Source organism: Larimichthys crocea, chromosome XIV (genome assembly GCF_000972845.2).
Source record: "Larimichthys crocea isolate SSNF chromosome XIV, L_crocea_2.0, whole genome shotgun sequence".
Taxonomy (NCBI): Eukaryota; Metazoa; Chordata; class Actinopteri; family Sciaenidae; genus Larimichthys; species Larimichthys crocea.
Window position 1 is genome coordinate 1,882,824 of NC_040024.1, and position 21,525 is coordinate 1,904,348.

The 21,525-nt window shown below is 38.2% G+C and overlaps 1 protein-coding gene across 13 annotated transcripts in view; it reads right to left on the reverse strand.

Annotated features, from left to right (window-relative positions):
• nrxn2b (neurexin 2b) overlaps positions 1–21,525 on the reverse strand; it is a 592,065-nt gene that overhangs the window by 404,024 nt on the left and 166,516 nt on the right. For 8 of the 13 annotated variants that reach the window (XM_019268034.2, XM_019268033.2, XM_019268027.2 and 5 more), the window contains one exon: positions 3,805–3,822. The exons of the other annotated variants lie outside the window; for them this stretch is intronic. In XM_019268034.2, coding sequence (XP_019123579.2) covers positions 3,805–3,822 — 18 coding nt within the window. The remainder of the gene's footprint in view (positions 1–3,804; positions 3,823–21,525) is intronic. 13 annotated transcript variants of the gene reach the window in all.

Sequence of the window (21,525 nt, forward strand, 5' to 3'; positions counted from 1 at the left end):
GGGAAGAGAAGTGTTATTGTAAAATAAAAATAATCCAGCTACATCGGTTCAGGATCCACCTCAAATGTGAGATGCATAACAATGCCAGAATGAAGACAGTCTGTTTAATTTGAGTAGTAGACACACAAACGGGGCCAGTGTGTCCGATTAATCTGAATCCAAACAAGTCATTATTACCTCTGTGTGTTTGACTATAATTTTACAATCTAGAAACATACACATCGATGCATTCTTCCATGTTTCCCTGGTCCAGGTTTCCATTATTTAAGCCACGGCTGTGTTAAGAAACAGCGGAGCATAAAATGGCATAAACAGTGCCTCAAATGGAGCAAATGAGTGGCCGTTTAATTGTAGTGCGTTAAACTGGTTCCCTGTGGTAAGGGATGAGAGCCGGATGCCTTGAGTAGTAATTATCTCAGGTAGCTATCTCATTACCACCCTTCTTTAGTATGTAAATGTGGCCACAGGCTCGGTGGTTATACTGTGGAACGGCCATTTTGCTGGGCCTTCTGAGGCCGTGCTGTTTATCACCAGGCAGGGAAAATAACTTAAGCACTGGTTGCCTTTTCAAGGAAAACAGAGTGTTTTTATTATCTTGGTTTCTGTTGTTTGTGGCTAATATGTAAGACTTGTTCAATTAGGTAGCTTGGTCGCTGATATCAAACAAGAACAATGCCTCCGTGTGCAACATTTAATGACCAAGGTGAAGTAAGAAATGTACAAATTAGGAAGGTTTATGATCCAGTTCAGTTTGTAAAAGGGCTGTTCATGCCGAGAATAAAGCAGCATCCATAATGAATTTCCCAACTGTGAACAAATACATAACCCTGGACTCTTGGAGTTGCATGACAAAAAAAAATAAATTACTGAATTAAAAAATAGCTTCAGGCACTGACACATTCTGCGGGGGTTTGTCTGACTAACATTTTGGATGGGCAGTGTGGAGAAAAACAATATGTTCTAAAAGTGCCACCCTTCACCCGACGCACAGCCTGAATCCCTCATTTCCTTGTCCAAATTGTAGATGTGTGGTTCACTGAACATTCGTGATATCATGTGTGGCGAGCGGGCCAATCCCTTTGCAGCATCAGCTTGAAGAGGCTTCTGCTGGCTCTGACTAGCCTGAGGTTGGCATTCAAGAGAGGCAGCGAGAAAAAAGGGAAAGAGAGATGCTAATCATCTGAGCTGAGGAGAACAAGGCTTGAGAGAGACAGAGACAGACAGAGAGATGTACACAGAAAGATGTCTCTGCCTCTGCCAATGCCATTTTTTGGCAATAGGATAAGGATCTCTACTTCTAGTGTGCCTGCCTACCCTTTATATCTAAGGGACAACAATTACCTCTGCCACTACCTGCCTCATAAGCCTGTCAGTGAAAAGAAAAACTTGACTGTCTAGAAAAAAAACAGCAATATTAACTTCCAGTCATGATATAGTGTATTTTGCAACCCTGATTGTCAAATTCTTTGACTGGTATGGAGCTGGATGTGACATCAATTCCCATGTGGATTTGGACAGCATTTATTAAATTGTGACAAACCCTTAGGGGGATGATGTAAGAGTGTGTGTGTGAGCGTGTGCACTGCACCAGTAAGGTCTGGCAATATTTTACACAGCTGATACAATTTTAAAGAAATGTGGGGAAATGATGCATCGCATTACATTACTCCATTATGCTTACACCAATAAAAACCGAATCGAAAAAGATAGTTCTGCAGTCACAGGCCACCAAAATAGGACTTGTGCACAGTCAATATATAATAATCTAATAATAGTACTTTTTAATTTATTTTTTTTTAAAAAGGAGCCTAACTGCTGTTAACCACATAGTCTTACTGGTCCTTGCGTGCTAGTGTTTTGCTCAATAATCAATAGATGCTTAGGTGTATGCAGGAAAAGAAAATATGTAACAATAAAATAATGCGTGAGCTGCTCAGAAAATAATGTCAGACTGGTGGAATATTTCCTGGTGGGTCTACAAGTGCCCACACAGATATGCACACATGCCAGGACCATGTTGAATTTGCAGACACAAAAGCAGTGTGTACCTCAAAAGCAAAACGGATTTATCTCTCTTTTCTTTGCCCGGTGGTCTTAATGAACATGAAACTCAATTTGCACTCGCCTCCCTGATGAATTTTTATTCGTTTTTTGGGTTGTTTTTTTTTTATTCTTTTGCCTTTTTGGATCTTGATTCTTGCAGGGTAGTAAAAAAAAAAACGGGTGTGGTATTTGAGTATTTGCTCCTACTCTACACTGCACCCCGGGGGTGAACATGTCTCCAACAAAACCTTCAGTTCCCATCCGGATTCCACGCTGCCGCAGACAGACAAAATGCCACATTAGTATTCAGACGACACCAGATCTGTGGGACAAACACTCACTGGACAAACACACACCAAAAACTATTTACGTATAAGGATCAGGAGACATGCTTGAATTACCACAGCAGAGAACTCTCAAGGGAAGATGCACACCATGGGATCCGTTAAAAACCTTTTTATGTGACTATGTCAGAATGACTGCATGTTTTTCTCATTACATGCGACACATTCTGCTGTGTTGTAGATTACTATTTGCAATTCCTAATGCATAGTATGTACTGCAGCGAGACAAAGCTAATTATTAGGAGGTGGCGATAACACTGACACATCACAAATGCAGGAGTTGGCTGCTGCAAAGTGCTGTGAGCTGGAGTTTTAAACTCTACCCATCTCATTTTCTTACTGTTTGTGCGAGGTGTTGATACGTCCCATTAGTCTGTCCATCTCTGCTCTCATCCCCCTATCCTATCCCTCACTCATGTCTTCCACCCCTACTGATTCCAAATGATGTGCTGATAGAAAACTAGCATGGTGTGACGTGTCAGCATATTTACAGATAAAGCCTCCGTCCGTCGTTTTAATAAATGCCTTCATGGTCCAGAGCACTTGAGGCCGAGTACACAACAACATGGAGGATGAAATGGAATTTGGCCATAACTTTGCATTTCCCTCTCATAAGTTACATGAATGGGAAGGCCATTTTGGAATTTAGTGCAATGATGTGAAAGAGCCAGTTACTGTAAAAGAAAGTGAGTCGTTAATAGTAGTCAGGATATGCATTGTACATCTGAATTGCTACCAAAAGTCCCATTCGAACATGAGAAGCACTCAACCACACAAATTGAAAGTCTTGATAGGTGAAGCATTCAAATCCACTTGAAGCAGAGGAACAAATAAAAAAACAAACAAAGAAAAAAAAACTGTTTGCATGTAGGAGCACAAGTCTTTTACTGAAATTCATACCCGTGACTCTGAATCATTTCATCTGATCCACTACATGAGCTATGTTCACACAAGGGAACAAATCAAATCCTAGATCGTGACAATGTAATGCAGCACAGCAAGAGAATGTTTTCCAGTTTAATGTAATTTAAACACAACTGAGCCTTGGCCCCCATACTGGCTGGTCGTCATTAAAAGCGTTCAAATCTGCATTTACATTAGAAAACAATGCACTCCATGCGACTAAGAGTTTGGTCTTTTCATAGCCTACTTTTTGAAATCCCCAGTTCAATGTAAGGTACAAAGAAATGAAAGGTAATGCTGGCAATATCAAACAGTTAAAATGCATAGAGAATAACCGCGGGAAGGCAGCGAGAAAAAGAGCAAGCTCAGCAGTGATTCCTATTTAACAGTTTTTTTCAAAGGAAAGTTTCATCACTCATTTTGTTCACCAACTGTCAGTCGTTACAGCAGCAGGGTGAGTGCATATAATAGAACATGCATAGGAGACAGAAGGTACAGAAAGAAGACGACTTACCGACTTGAGATGAGTCACCTGTAGAAGAGAGAAGAGAAAAAGAAAAAAACGAGTCAGCTCAAAGACCAAAGTGAAATGTCACTTAAGTACACCTACTCACCTAAAGATAGTCACGACAAAATGAGATATAATAGCACAAGGAGAAAAAGAAAAGTCAGACCGCAATTAGCATTAGACGTCTACAATAGTGCTAGTCCACGCATAAGCCTCAACACAGAGCTGCTAATTGAAATGAGGAGAACAACTACCGGGGATGTTGAGAAGGCAGCATTCATATTTTCTTCATGAAACAAATCTTAAAAGGTCAAAGAAAGGACCTCTCAGGCAGCAGCTAACTTCTTGACATTTAATTCCAACTTCTCTCTGCTCTGCAAATAACTCCTCCTAGGATTCAAACTCATTAAAAATACTATGTTGTGGGGTTCTTTAAAAAAAATTATTGTCCCTAACTGCATTTAGCCTGTATTTGTGACGTTTAAAACACCACATTATCCAATTAAGTTTTAAAAAAAAGACAAAAAGCAACCTAGCCAGACAGAAAGAAAAAAACAACAACAAAAAAACCTCAAGGCAAGACAAAAAGAGGGACAACCAATTATAAAATCCCAGAAATGTAAATAGTAACTTTTAAAAATCACACAGTAGACCTATCTCTTTCATGACGTCCTGAAAGGATAACATGGCACACCAACCCATCAAAGTTAAGGCAGACTTTACACCATACACAATTAGTGTCAGAGTCACACATAGTGATGGACAATGGCAGAGCAAGAAAAAGTATTACAGGTAAGGGAGGAGCAGCAAAACACCTGATACCTCATCCACCGTTCAATAAAAAAGTGAGCAGAGCCTGGCTCACACACCTTTTGGATTCCTTCCAATATTCAATAGACGATTCAAAAAAGAAAAAACATGTTTAATAAACATGCATAATTTTCATCTGAAATATTGATCCATTCTGTCGGCTGAAATTCCTAATTAAAGGTTGGAGCTGCTACATCAGTTGGCAGGTGTTACATATTGAAGCAAGTAGATGTTAAGATCAATTCAAGGTGGAGGGCGCATGCAATTAACTTGTGAAAAGTTAAACTTTTTTTAATTTATTTATTTTAAAAGTTCGGCTGTACACACAGAAGAATTAGTGTGCATAACTTATAAATCGCTTGTCTTGGACACGTCTGCCTTCTTGTTAGTGACCTGTTGAACACTGAACTAGTTGCACAACCTTCCAGAACATCGATTTAAACACGTCTGTCCAAAAATGCCAGCTTACATTGTGGCAGTTAAAGATAATTGATTGGTTGAACCAGAGCAAAGCTGAACTATTTTGTCTTTCTTCTTTTGCTTGTACAAGCCACAAGATGACACGATATCTTGCATAACCTGAGATTACTGAATCATAACCAGTGTTTTTTGGGGGGTTTTTTTAAGCTACATTGAGAAAAAAAAAACATGAATGTGGCACAGGATAGGCCACCACTCTTATTTGCTAGATAACACAATACAATTCCAGATCCAAGGTGAAAAGAAAGCTCTTCAATCCCAACACATGGAACAGAGCATGAATCCCATCCAAAGCAGATGGAGCACAGGGCACTCTGCCTTGCAGTGCAGGCCTTATTCTTGATCTACAGTCCAGGCACAAGTGCTAAGACGGAGCTTAAACGTCCACAGTGGTGGATGAAGGGAACAGCAGAAAAGGAGCCAGAGGAATGAACACAACCAGTATGGCTGTCTCCCAGGCCTTGTTTGTTAATATCCTAGCTCTTGACATGGATATCTCCAGCCTGCCCTGCTTGTTCTGACATCAACAAGCATGATCCCACACATGGAGTTAAAACCAATGATGTGGACTGGTAGGAAGTGAGTGACTGTGTGTGAGTGAGGCAAATAGGCAAAGATAGCAAATGAAGAGAAAATTGGCTAAACATAGTTAATCCATCATGCCTTTCAGCTTCACTGAGGTTACAGTAAATAACATGGATTAAAGCAAAAAAAAAAAATCTTTTGACTGAATTTTTTTTCCGAGCTGCAGCCAAGTCATATTTCCCCTTTGCAATTTGTCAATGATGTTACAGGTAACGTTACTTGACACGTGCTAAAAAAAAAATAAGATTTACAGCTCCATTCCACTCATAACCTGTTATCTAATGCAGACATCACGTTTAAATATTTGACCAACAGTGTTTTACAGGAAGAAGCTTTAAAGAGCTGTTCTATTCACACTTTTCTTTATTGTCTTTTCAATGTCATTTTTAATCTATGAAATCAAACTGTTCACTACATACTGGTAATAATCAAAGGGAAGCTCTGAGGCTTTACATTTGTTATATATGTATAGCCTGTATGTATATATGTTATAAGATTTCAGCAGAGGTACAATCAGGCTTCATTCATGATTTTGTACAGCCAAAATAACCAAACAACCCCTTTTTAATTATTATTATTCTAAAGTTTCAGGGAGTTCCTGTAACCATGGTAACTCGCGGTCCTAGAGGGGAGGGAGAGTCGCTGAATGAAGCCGTTTACCAGACTATAGTTGTTATTTCACACATGTAGCACACAACTGTCAGTACTGTCAGTGGTCAGACATGCACACGCTGTAAATGACACTATTGGCTGTAGAGTGTGACAATCTTTTAGCCATCAGCCAACACTGTTTTGTTCTCCTCCGATCTACATTGATCTCATAAGGCTCTGTGAAGTCTGAATGATGGAAATCCATCGTAGCAATGGAGAACTCTAGTCCACCAGAAAAGAAATGAAGATCTACATAGCGGCATACATGCTCCAGCTGTGAACAAATATAATGGCATGGCACCATCATTACAGTGTGGGACACAGAGCTGGGATGACCATGTTTTATTGATGATATATTATTCTTTGCAGGTGACAGGACCCAGGGGCAAAGCTGTAAAGTCTCTAGTGACCCCTGTAGTACGGTAAATAACCCCACTAGATGCCAGCAACAGTTTGGTGCTCAGTATTTCATGAAGAAAACTTATTGAGGCGAAGGCTGGTGAGCTGCAACAACAGTGCCAGCAAGTTCTGAAACTGCATAGGCTTTTGTAGACACAGCCACAATTTATAGACTCTTTATGCTGTACAATACACCTCATTACACTGGAAAATGTATGTAACTTTTTTTGTGACCGAGTGCCATCACTAGAAAAGCAAGGCCCCCAAACCATTTTCTTTTCGGCAATTCAGTCTCACAGCCAAGAAGCAGTGACCCGTGTCTGCTGTTGATTTACTTTCCATCTCTAACCACACTGTCCACACCTCTGTCTCAGCACTGCTTAGCTGTCAACCTTACTTGTCCATAAATGCAGAGTGAGAGGAGTGTGGCGAGAACACGACACACATGAATGAGTGAGGCGCATGGCCCTGGCACAGAGATACACACAAAAGGAGAAGATCAATACGAGTACACATACTGTAAAGGGCAAAAAGAAAAGCATGTTTAGCAAAAAAGTGTTTTTTGTTTTTAGAAGGCAAATAATATTGAAGCTCATACAGTTGAGCTTGCTGATTTGTAGTTTATCTTAGCTAGTTAGTTAGCTTCTGTTCAGTTACATGCATCAGTTTTTATTTATACTTTCTTTAGTTTTTTGAAGGCAAAAATACCACATGATGTTATGTGACTTACATAGTTAGCTTTTTTAGATACCAAATCAAATCGGTGCTTGCAACTAATGTTAGCTTTGTTGTTATTTGGTGGTTATTCTTAGCTGTGCAGTAGCCAACCAGACATTGTGCATGTCTGGTTTAGTCATAAGAGGGTGATATTTTATATACAACTACCAAACTACTAAACCAATTTATCAGTCAAATATGGTCATAAATGTATGCGTGCCTTTATATTAGCCTACCAACCTACAAGCAAATCAAATTGAAATGTTTTTTATTACTTTTTAAAATAGTTTCTTTTTAAATACTGGCCAGGGCCTTTATTTAACTCAATAGGAGTTAAATAGGAGTTAAAGGCGGAGACCTCATATCTCCCAAACCAATTTATCAGTCAAATATGGTCATAAAAGTATGTGTGCCTTTATATTAGCCTACCAACCTACAAGCAAATCAAATTGAAATGGATTTGTGGGGGTTTTTTTTATACAAAGACATATTCATCCATTATTGTGCAACCAAAATGGAACTTAAAATTAAAATACAAAATGCGAAGCACTGCAGTTGTTGTGAGCTCATGCTCCTCCCTGTCATCAGACAAGAGGTGCAATGGAGCTATACAGATCAAGTCTCACTCTTTGAGTACTTTCATTTGTTAATTATGTGCAGAGACTTTAAGGGTGGCCAGTAGAATCATTTAAGAAAAAAGTTAAATTTGCCAAATAAGAGGTTTCTGCCCAACAGCGACTACATCAATAATAATTCATGTATAGGATATTAAATCAGTAATGTCATGAATTGGATATTACACTGAATAGTAAACCTCCACTCCGTGTCAGTGGTAATATGTGATTTGAAACACAATAATTAATTTGTAAGATATTTAATTTAAAAATCTGTAATAATTGGGATTAGGTATTACACTGTGATAAAACATGATGCATAGACTTCAGCTTCTAAAATGATGCATCTTTCTGTTTTTGTCCTATTTCTTATTGAAAAAAATAAGCAAAAGATTAGTAGACAACCAAAATAATCATTAGTTGCTGCCCTATACTGTATGTTTATTCATGTTAAGCTTGCAGCTGCAATTTTGTGATCTGGCTTTTACAAGTGGATTTTGTTTGATGAAATACGATTGGTTATATTTTAATTCATTTCAGGGTCAAAGAAGCACCTTGTTTTCCTTAGATGACAGCTACAGAAGATCGTGGCTACTCTCTATGGGGTCATTTGATTTTTTTTGACATGTTTCATGGCCAGGGTAGTTTCTTCGATACACATGAAAGGGAGGGCAGTATTGATTTGGTTGTAAATGCAACCTCACTCCTAAATGTTCCCAAAACTATTTTCCAGTCAGCCCTGGCCCCATATCAGTATAGCTAATGCCAGTGTGCTGATTCTGGTGCATCTAAATTGAATGATAAGCCATTAGCAATAATATTGTGCATTGTTTTTTCTTCTTTCAATGAGACAACATCCTTTACATTTTTTTTGGTATTTGGTACTCTTTGAACTAATATTCCATCTCACCACCCGTCTCTGTCAACAAACAACAGCTAAAACTGTTCATCTCTTGCAAGGTATCTTGCATTGTGAATAGAACTATACTACTGTATCAGTGTCTAAACAGAGATAACAATGTCATGATTTCTCAGAGTCCCTCACTGCAATTGGCAAAATAAGGAAATTGGAAAAATGGTTGTGCGTTTACTGAATCCCCAAGAGACTTTGGGGAAATTTCTATACTCAAACCTTATTATCTAACATTTTACCTAATAGGATAAATTGATAGTAACAGCAGGCTACTTAAACCACTGAGTTGTGTAAGGGATAAAAATGGCCTGAAATCCCATGCTGGAGAGTAACTGTAGATAATGGCCACCTGTGCACGATTTACACAACCGAAATGGTTCTCAGATAACCTTAGGAAGCTTTTACTGAGAGACAAATAATATGCAGTTCTAGTGAAGAACATTATCAAATGACCAAATCCCCCGGATGAAACACAAAACTGTAAAATTAAACTTTATATGAATGCGGTAAAACAAACATCCTATTTAGTGTATAAACCCTCAGGGTAGTAGTCTTCATGACCATTTTACAGTGAACAGTTGGAAGTTGTAATCCCAACTGGAATAGATTGTTTTGGTGCTCCGCACTGCACGGTCAGTGACAGGGATAAGATGCTATGGAAATAAAATGACATGACAAAAGGCATTTCATATTTGGATTATGTATAGATGTTCATGTTGGTTAATATTAGTAAATTAATATCACTGTATTCCCTTATGTCTCACTGTGGCAAGTTGAGAAGTATAGAAAGATACAGACTTGTGGGGTTCATTATGTCTTCTGCCATAACCTGGGTCACTTTAACAGTATGACAGCCAAATTGTTGTTGTGAAGATTTAAAAATAATACATCTTCTAATTCATGTAACATTAAATTATTGGGCACTAGATAAACTGCCATATAGCTTACTAATAAGCTACAGTCAGTTAAGCTTTACAAAGTTCAACACGAGGTAAAATGTTCATCCAGCCAAGTGCTAAGAACACAGTGTGCATAAGCTACAACACATGAAGTGGGGCTTTTAATCGATAACAGAGCAAAAGAGATCAGCACCCGTCCACTGAGTATTTGTCTGTAGTGTTCTCTGCTTAAACTTCCAGCCCTGTGTGTGTGAGAGTGAGTAGGTGAGAGAGACTGTAATATAGATTTGTTTCTATGTTTGGGAGCAAACAACAAAACACTAAATTGACACAGCTCAAACACAATATTCATGTACAGTCTATGCCATGACTGAAACTGCTGAGAAGTGCTACATGTGTCCAGAGATTTTGATTGGAAACATACACATTAGTTTAATGCCTTTCGGTGTGGAAATATGCATACCATTATTTTCTATCATGACAACTCCAAAATAACACTTGATTCTGTCAAAAGGCTAAAAAAAAATCTCCTAGAGCAGTGAGTCTAATGAAGCTCTTCAGCAGTGCAGCAGTGTTATACTGTATTGGTACCTACGCCTGAGTAGTAAAGTGTTACCCAAATACAATGTATGTGACAATGATTCAAAACTTACGCAACCCTGACTTTCAAATCAGTGAATTTGAACAGGGAATAAAACACTCCTTGAATAAGCGAAAAGATAAATTAAGATAAATTCCTGAACGTTAGTTCCCATTCTGCCACTTTATCTCTGCTTTGGTGTGTCTCCTCAACCATCTCACTACTGCTTTTGTCAAGCTATTTTTCAGGTCTAGAGATGTGCAGTCTACAAGCCATATTGCAGTCCACAATTCTTGGAAAGAGGTACAACACATTTAAGGATAAAAGCCAAGTAAAAGGAAAGGCACTGCTGTAGAAGTCTAATTACTGTAAAATGATTTATGTCCTTTACAGGGGGGAGAGTCACCTTAGGGAAAGGTTGCCTTCATTGAAAAACATCATTAGCAAGTAACTTATCCCATAAAGGGTCATTGTTTTTAAAGGTTAGGCTCGTAGGCAGGCAGGTGTGCACAACTCACAAAATCATCAAATTGTGACAGCTTTGGTAATAATTTGTAGAAACACCCTTGCAAAGTGGATAGAATTGAAATTACAGAAATGATGATCATAACAACCCTGAGTCTTAAAACGAAGGGTTGAATCTGTGAAGACCACATATGGGGCAAAGTAGCACCACCAATATCATCACCAGAGACTGATTGAGCTATTGTTTATGCAAAACCCAAGGCCCTGAATCTGATTAAAGTTTAGAATGCAAGTCATATCCCAGGCTTGAGAAACAATTTATTTTGGCTTGAGATGACTATGGTTAAGATTGTAGGACTTTTGCTAGGGTGTTTTATTTACCACCCATCCACCCCAACCTCCACCTGATGCCGACTTTGTCCTATTGCAGCATCGCCTGCGTTCCTCCTTTGCACCCATCATAATTCCTACATCCGCTAGAGGGCTTTGTCACTTGAGTAGAAACATATTGTTTTGGACCCTTGCTGGGAAAAAAAAAAAAAAAGATTCTCTGGACAGTTTAATTATTGTATGGTGCTTGGGCACCACAACCAACTGGCAAAAAGTTTAATTACACATATCAATCAGCTCATTTAACAACCCATTTGGAATGGCAAGAATCATTGATGTCAATGTCCTCTATTATTAAAGAAGTAATTAAACACAGGTAACCACAAAGTGTATAAATAAGAATCCAGATAAGAGCAAACAAGTGTTAACACATGAGAGGCGGGACTCAAGAGGAGCACCATCAGGTTGACAGATGAGACAGTACCCTGCCCCTGCATTCTTCTTCTTTATATAACCAGCATACAGTGGTGTACTCACAGGATGATGAGATGACAGATTCATGTTTATTTTGTGTGGTGTTTACAAGCATTCTTCTTCTGCCTATCTTGCTTATTCCCCTTCTACAATTCTTTTGTTTTAGGGTTTTAGAAATAAAAGTTCTTTTGTTTTTTTTAAGATTGTATTTTTGGCCTTTTCAAGCTTTATTTCTGATGGAGACAGCTGAACAGTGACAGGAATGCGGGGAGAGAGAGATGGGGACTGACATGCGGGAAAGAGCCACAGGTCGGATTCGGACCCTGGGCTTCCGCAGCAAGGACTGAGCCTTGGGGCGGCTGCTCTACCAACTTAGCTAAACACCGCTCCAGAAATACTCAGGTTTTTGATCATATTTAAGCCATAGTCAACCCATACAAAACAGTCAAGCTTTGCCTGACACATGAAAGCTGTTATACAATTTTGGACATATGACAGCTACTCTGTAGTCTTTCATAAAGGCAGTCTATGCATAAGCCCTAATTACACGGCTGAATCAACATATATTGCCATATATACACTACTTACAAAAAGTTAGGGATATTTGGAATTCATGGAAAATGTATAATGTGTAAGTTCATGATACAGTGATATATCTTAGCCATTTAATTAGAAGCATGCAATGGTAATTTCTTCATCTCAAACAATATATTGAAAGAAAAAATTACAACAGAGGTGGGTATACTACTACAAAAAATGTTAACGGCTCAGTAATTTGTCAGGTATCCTTGACGATCGATTACAGCTTGACAATGACGTCTCATGCTGTTCACAAGTTGACTTATTGCAACCTGCTGACGACACTCTGTGACACTCACTGGCCAGGTACTGTTGATCAATTGTTAGGTGTCGTCTTGGTCTCATGATGTCAAAATGTGAACAGCATGATGAAGATGACTGTTTAAATACAGTTTAAACTGAACCAGAACATTTAGTGGTTGATCCAGGGATCAGACACATCAACTTCACCTGTAAAGGTTATAGTGCATTTTAGTTGCACTCTGTGAGTAGTGTAGGTACCACTAATTCATTTGATTGATTTTGTACTTGGGGGGTTTGATACAATCTTCAACATGTGGGTATATATGTTTATTCACATGTACAAAAGCTGTCTGATTAGGTAGCACAGAAAATGTTACTGACAATAAAACAACAATGACACAGCTAACTGGCAGACACACCAGCAAATGAAACGGTGACCTGCATATGGAATTAACAACAACAAGAGCTTTGTTTGCAGTGTTACTGATACCTGCCTGATAGGAGACATGAATTTGATTTCTTTTCTTTTTCCATTTAAAGTCTAAAATGGATCTAAGAATACTGTGGCATTTTATAACCATAATAATTCAATGAAATAATGTTTTATCCTGCTGCATCCATTGGAGATGGGAGAAAGCTCTGTTGCCAGGTAACAGTGACACAGTAGCACAACTGGGCTGCGTTGATAGCTGGAGTGGTTTTCTGAGGAACCACTGGTGCTTTGGACCTTCAGTGGCAAGCAGGTTTGAGTGGCTCTCCCAGGAGAAAAGACTGATAGTAGCAACTGTCATAGCCCCATTTGGGTGCAGTGCGCGACAGAGACATGTTTCAGTGGCTAAAAGGGGTGAAAATATTAAAATGATTTTGAGAAGAAAAAATGTTATTCTATCTGCAGGTATGGGTATAATAAACCATATATATTAGTTTTTTTGTTACCAAACTTCAGTGACTGGTTGACTATATTAATTATAGGGTTACTGTAAATATGTACGTACACGAAAGATGTTATGTACCTTTGATAATGATCAATAAGTATCCGAAAAGGAAGAAAGAAAAAAAACTAACAATAATTTGAAACGCTGTGTACTTCATGTACAGCAGCGAGCTAAGTGTCGCATCCAATCAGAGTGAATTTGCATTTCAACTGGCACATGACACATCACACTTTCTGTGCATCCCAGTGACCTTGAGGGTGTTTGCCTGTGATATGGCATAGTACCTTTTAGTTGTTGGTTAGTGCCTGAAGCCAATGTTTGACCATTGCTTGAAAACACACACACACACACACACACACACACACACACACTGATCCCCTTCTCCTAGTGCGTCTGCACATCTCTTTCCAGGACCCCAGTCCATACTCTAATCCTCTGGACTCTATGCTGAGGCTGCAGCCTGGTAATTCACCAAATCCCCTTCTGCTACTCTCAGCCCATACCTCTTCTCTGGTTCAAGTGCTCCTTGACAGTACACATGCAAACACTCATGCTGACATACAACCATACACATATGAACATGGTAAACACACACTACAGTAAGATTGCATGCTGCATGTATTCAAATTAAAATGTCTGGAAAAAATTCTTCAATATTCAGATTTTGTTTTTCCATCTTTTACTGTGAACATTATTTTTCTTGACTTCCAGTAAAACTGTTATTTTTCAGTTGATGAAGTGTCAACGTTTACAGCCTGCATAGCTTAGGTCTGCTATCTGTCTCTTTTTCTATAATGAGCTCCTCTTTATGTCTCTATTCTCAAAACTGTCACTGGAAAAACATCCACTTTTGATCGCTGATTTCATTAAATGCTTTGTTTTTTTTCCCCCAGCAAAACACCAAAGTGCTCCCCGATTTGCCATTAGAGAGCCCCCACAAGAACAATGTGTAATTTCGGCCTGCCATTGAAACTGTCTGAGCGCGTCAGTCAAGAGCAAAATGTGGACGCTAAACACTAGATACGACTTGAAATGTTTTTCTTTCTTAGAAAATGGAGATTACATATATGGACAAATGATAAAATGGGCATACCAAGAGAGATATTTTCTGATTTACATCATCCACACGTTGGTATTAAAATGTCAGTCACATCGTGGAAGATATTGTTTTCATCAAAGAGGATATTTCTGTTATGATAAAACAAAAAGTAAAATAGTAGTTGAGTAGGGAATATTTCTGGTGTAAAAACAAAACATTTCAAAGCAGATATAATTACTCTATAATTACTGAAGGCAAAGCGCACTGTATAAAATATGCACATCAAACATTGCTGTCAAACACTTTTACAATCCATCCCTGTTCACTGTGATGGCATCTTATTACATGGTGTAAAATAATTGGCATGGCTTTAAATCTGCATGCGTTGCCTTTTCAATGGTTTCATTTTGTTAAATGGTTATTATCTGTATGATAAACAGATTTAATCAGTTTCTCAGTTGGATATGGCCCACAGTCTTCCTGTTCATTCAAAAATTGGTTAGGAAAAGCACCTGATTGGGGAATTGTATAACTACAGTATAACAAATTTGAAGGATGTCGGTCAGAGACAGAAGTGTCCATCCACCTGCACAGAGGCAGAAGAGAGAAAAAAAAGATAAAGAAGAAGGGAATGGATGTGTTTACCAAGGAAAATAAAGTATGTGGCAGAGTTGACTTGTCTGTGCATAAGGGTAAAACAACGACATGAAGGGCACTTTGAAGGCTTTCCTGGGTCTAACAAAGCAGCGACATCTCAGTATGCTTTGCTGCTTTGTGAGGGGTTAAGAAGGGTACTTTGTAAACGCTGGAGTGGCACGCTATCAAGGCCTCCGCTCGGTTCCTTTATGATTAGTGTGCTTGTTCTGTTAGATGTGATTGGACTAATGCTGTAATGCTCCACCCGAGTTAATGGTCTGCGGTTACTGTTGCCAAGCCCTGCTGCTTGATTAAATTATTCACTTAATATTAGTATTAGTTGATTAATCTACCAATTAATTGGCTGGGTCAAAGTGATTGTGGAACAGCCGACTTACAAATGGTGGTGTTATTTGATATTCATTGAGTGAGGACTTGAGGTTGTACTCTCGATATGCTTCCAGAAGACACTAATAACGTATTACATATATTTATCGCAACAAGACTTCAGAAATTCAAGTAATTCTTCTCATTCAGTATATCACTTTGTCTTTCACATACCAACCACTCACCCTCTTGAGTTGACATGTGAAAATAAAAAGTTTTAGCTTGCCTTTTCACAAAGGACATTACCTGTGTTATGGCCCTATCAGAAACAATGCAATTTGCACCAGGCTTGCTACTGGGTTCAGCGCACTCCATGGCCAAAGTTCAACTTGGTAGAATTTTGGGCACAAGCTTTTGGAAAAAATGGGCTTAAAATCAATCAGCCTGGACGCCATCGATGAAACGTTTTTACAGTGGCAATAGGAATAGCACTAGACCTTTTTTCAAAGCAGCCATTTTGACATGAAATAGTAGGGTATGCAATGATACTAACTAAGGTTCTATTCCACTGAGGTCCAACAGAGTCAGAGTGCAGGACGTTGTGCATGTTGGCTCACTGGAAAGGCTCTGCTGCAATAAAAGGAATAGAACCTTAATTAGTATCATTAGATATAACTGCTTGGACCCTCCTATTTCATGTCAAAATGGCTACTCTGAAAAAGGAATATTGGCGAGAAATTCTCTATTTAGGAGATGAGAATAGAATGTACTGGGCTAGGTGGGTAGCATAACTGGGGTAGCCTTGAGAGTCTAGAAGCCTTGTTACTAATTATAAACAGAATGCAAAAAGTTAGGCCAAATGGTACCACAGTGTAACTTACGTGGTTGATTGTTTTACATCAGATCTGTCATTGAACAATGACACAGTTTATTGGTCTAAACCGTTGACTGACTGAGGTGCCAAAAGACAAAGTCATCGGAATGAACGCAGTAAAATGGTTTAAGTGCCAGCCTTGCTACACTTCTGCTGGCATTACTTCATTTTCTCATGTAAGGGTATTTCAGTGATATAAGAAGTGTCTGGGTTGCACTGATGGGCATAGATAGTTTTAATAATGGTAGAGTGTATCAGTGTATTGTTCATGTCATGTGTTTTTCAGTCTTATTATCCAGTAAAAAATAAAGATTCTACTTCTGTATAATAATTCACATGTAGAAACATAAGAGAACTGAGTTTCAGACATTTTAAGGTTCACTAATCAGTGTGAGCCATGTTTGAAGGCCATTGTTCTCACTTGGCCAAGTAAGAGTAGTAAATTCTTTAGAGTTCATATAAGTGCTCAGGGAACGCTTGGTCCCATCCTTAATCTTTAACTGCTTCATTGGAGGTGCTGAGTGGCTCCCAGTGAACTAGTGCCACCACATGAATGTAAAACAGAGAGATGCTTGGCAAACAGCGAAATCTATTTTGTTGTGGTGTCTTGACTAATGTTTATTCATTTACCCTGTTAAACAAATTAGTGAAATTGAGAGCATAACTCTTCAAAGATTGTTTATTTTATCATTTCCACAAGATGTAACCCCACAAGATGCATTTGACCATTTAACAGAACACAATTATGTTGTAAATGTGCAGGAGGAGAAAAGAAGACTGACGGGTCTCAAAAAAAAAAGTAATAAAACCCTTAGCCTGAAGCCAAAAAATGAATGGGGTGGAGGATTGGGGCAGAAACTGGGCAATTAACAAGTGATTGCCGTGTAGGAATTATGGGATAAGGTAAGTAGATAAGGTAACAACCCAAATCTCCTTTACTTGCGCACAGCAAAACAAAAGAGCTTACCTCTCATCACGGAACAACTGTTCTTTAAAAGGATACTGGTTCAAATCCAAATCCATTCACTGGTATGGGTGTTTTATTACAGAGCTCAAGTGAATATTTACCTCTGATGGAAACACAATGTGATCTCCTTTGATGTTTAAAGCTCAAAGTAATTTCAGCTACATTGTTCAATCAATTTGAGATTGCCTCAGTGCAGTATCGTAGTCCTATTTGAACTATTTTTCTCTTTGGAACGCTCTTGAATTCTAAAAGGTCCACTGTGTAAGATTCAGGGGGATTTACTCATGGATTATGGCAGGAATTGAATATAGTATTAAATGTCTTATAACCACCTGAAAATAATAATTGTGTTTTCATTATCTTAGAATGAGCCCTTTATATTGACAGAGGGATTGGTCCTTTTCTATGGAGCCCACCATGTTGAACTCTCATGTCTCTGCATTAGCAGAGAACGGACATACCAGATACTGACTCCAAATAGAAGCTTCTACCGACTGGACCTTTAAGTATCAGCAAAGTACCTTTCAGTTTGATTTTTGGCAATTACCGAGTGAGTAATTTCCTTCATGTGCATACTCATGTTAACAGTTGTGTTCCTACGATGATACTGGCGGTCTTGTTTCTATTGTTAAAACTCTAGCCATGCATGTTGGCTTGCATTGCAGTATGTAATAAATGCAAAATTGCTGATAATTTGTTGAGATGAGATAGATCTGATAAACAGTGTTCTTAGTGTCACTTTTCAAAGTATGTTAAGTATAATTTATCACTGAGAACAGTGGGCCATTATGATTTTCTTAGATAAATTTAATGATACACTACCACAATTAGCTTTGGCATACACTGCTTTCAAAAACCACAACAACACGGTCTCCTTTTTTGTTAAATAGCTAGGAAATTAGTATTGATGGCCTGTTATCATCATCGTTCCTTCTGAACATAGTCAACTTATCCCCCATTTATCATCACAACAGTCTTAGGGTAAGAAGATGATTAATTATAAAGGATGAAGAAGGATGTTGGGAAAGGAATCATTTCCCATTTCAGTATAATGTTAAACACAGGCCAAGAATAAATGTCAAGTTAGTAATATTAAATCAGAACTTTTTCTTTGTTTTTGATGTATATAACTTTATACTATTTTTGAACTCCCTCACACTCCCCATGGTCTTTCTTTTCCAGTGGAGAATAATCACTTCATTCATAAGACTACATGTCTGTGTTTATATTATGTTTTAGGCCCTGAATTGATGCCGCAAAAGAACAAGTACATGGGGCTATAAGAAAGCACTGCCCACCTCAAGACTGTAATGAACTTCATCATTGATGCTTTCTCCACTGATGGAGGGAATTAATTACATGTCTAACTATGCATGTCTGTAAATAACTATGATATACCTGTACTGTATGAATATCGATAAGGCAATGTGGAATAAAACAGGATAGCTGAACAGACAGACAGACAGACAGACAGACAAACAGACAAAGAGATAAAGAGGAAATCCAGAGAGAATGATTGATGTACAAATACACAGAGTTTCAATGAGCAGTCCTTGTACACTGTTTTACTTTAAATTTCCTCAGGAGGGCATTGTTGTAAAAATCTATACCCTAACACAGAGGTACTTTTAGAGTGTTGCAGGTAAAACAAGTACAGCTTTGTCGTGGAAGCAGGTACGTTTTATGTGTCTGCAGGCATGTTCCATATGTCTGCATCAACTTTCAATGGAAATTGTGTTTTATTTATTTATTTGTTTATTTTTATATCAAAAGGAATGACATTAGACTGATGTGTAATTGAGAGCACATTGATTTTGAAAGCTCAAAACTGCAAGTGAAGATCACAGCTCACAGGCTATTCTGTACACATAATGTCACAGACATAATCACATGTAATGTAAGTAGTTATTTTGTTTTGTTATTTTGGTAGTAGTTATTTTAAGAATTGGGAAATCATGCACAGGAAGAAAAAGCTACATTATCTTATTCATGACTGATTGTGTTGCTTACAGCCACATAAAGTCGTGAGCAATCCTATGACTTCCACAGCATCTCTTTTGCTCTGAATTGATGTGAAAGCACACAGTCAACATGAAGACCTTCTCTTATGCCTAATGGCTTCAATTGATGTCATACCAACCCCCTTCCTCAGCCCCCACTGCCGCCTTTTGCTTGCTGAGAAAATTAGCCCTTGTTTTGATCTGTTCCTGTAATTTGATATTTCTTTTATGATGTCAGTTAAGAAGGCATTGGGGTAGCCCTACGTCCTTGCTGACATTTAGAGCAGGAGTCATTAGTTATGCACTTGATCAGAGCCGCAAACACAAATGCTCCCCCCCCTCTCCTCCTTCTCACCCCATCTACCTGCTCTGTGGATTGCAGTTTCAAACAAGGGGCTCTAATGTTATTCCACTTGCCTCATTGCCTCTGCTTGTATGCTCCGGCGAGCACAAAACCACCCACTGCCCTGTGAATTCTCAAAATTAGCAAGGGGCAAAACTGAGGCGGAATATTTTGCCCGGTGTAAAATGTTTAATTCAGAGAGGCTGTGACAACCTTTCACCAGCTTTCCTTTTTAACTGCAAGAAAGAAAAAAATGTGCGTGCATTCTCTTATGGAAATATGCTAGGGGATAAAAGATGCCATGTTTCATTCAAGAATAGAATAGAATACGTAATTGTATCTTAAATGTAGGATAGTATTAAAATCAGCTCAGGAATTGTTAACACTTCTTTTTGAAACAAAAATCCTCACCCTTACAGTACTGAATGTCACAAGCCTGATTCTAAAAAGGTTGCGACGCTGTATAAAATGTAAATAAAAACAGAATGTGTGTATACTTAAAAACAATAAACTTAAACTTTGTACTGTACTTTGTCATTTAATCAAATATATGTCAAAAAAGATTAGCAAATCATAACTTTTTCTTTTGTGTGTTCTATTATGCCTTGCTGAAAAAAGAAAAAAAAAGAAAAGAACTGCCCTCCAGGGATAAAATAAAGCTGAAAGTTCAAGTTGAACCTGTCAATGCCCAGCAACCTTGGTAAGAGACTTTGCTGTCTGGCTTATTCGACAGTTCACCTTGATGTGGAGAGCGCACAGCAAATGCACTGAAAGCACTCCAAGACTGTTGGCACTGGCTTCTTATCTTAACTAGGGGGAATTATTTTGGTTCACCAAGCCTCAGTAATATGTTAAAACCTTTCACTACACAAATCATCTGCCCAATTAAGCCCGTTTGGAGATAAGATAGGTAGCTTTGATCAGACCCATGAAAAGAGTCATTTGGAGGACAAGGTCCTTGTGAGTCATTTCTCAAACATTTGAAGAGGAATTAAAAACTGTGCAGCTTCAGCTAGGAAAGGTTATGACCTGCAACATGCCGAACTATCTCTTCTACTTAGAAGAGCTTTGCCATCGTGTTTGGAGGTTTCAGAAGCATTTGCATAATAAGATGATCCTCCATGTGTATATATATATATATATTTATATTATATATATTATATATTATATATATATATATTGAATATGTTGAATTTATTTTATTGATAAGTTTTTGTTTTACTTAGTCTTTATCAATCTATTAATTAATACAGTTAAGGGTTACCTACTTTGTTTCAATTATTACATTTAAATGTAAATTCAAACAGTTAGGTTTAATAGAATTTCAATGTCAACTAATTTTGTCGACTGTGCAGTTGGCAAATAGCAGCTCAGTTCACAACCTCGGGTCAATTATGGACATTCATTAGCTTTTAAGCGTACATCTACTGTCCTGTAACTCATGAAGATGAATTCTCCTACCTTTAGTATATCCAATTATTAAAATGGCATGCAGAGGAGGATTACAGGAGGTGAGCAGGAAGCAAGGTTTTGAAGAGTGTGAATATCTACTAATTAGCCATATGATAGAAACACTCTGGGGGAAAAGGACAGAGTGCTGTCATAGTATGGGGTACATGATGGGCCAGGTGGGGCAATATGAGCATGTTGAAGACTCTAGTAATATATATCCTGTAATCTCACCTAATATGTGGTTGGAACATGTCAGCATGTAGTAGTCTGATCCGTCTTCTTTTATCACTGTGTGTCATTACATTTACTGTGATGGTACATCTAGATGTAATCTAATGCCTGGGTGCAATGTTAAAGGAATGTGTGACCATTAAAAGTTAAACTAGCATTTTGCAAATGTGGGAGTTAACTATAC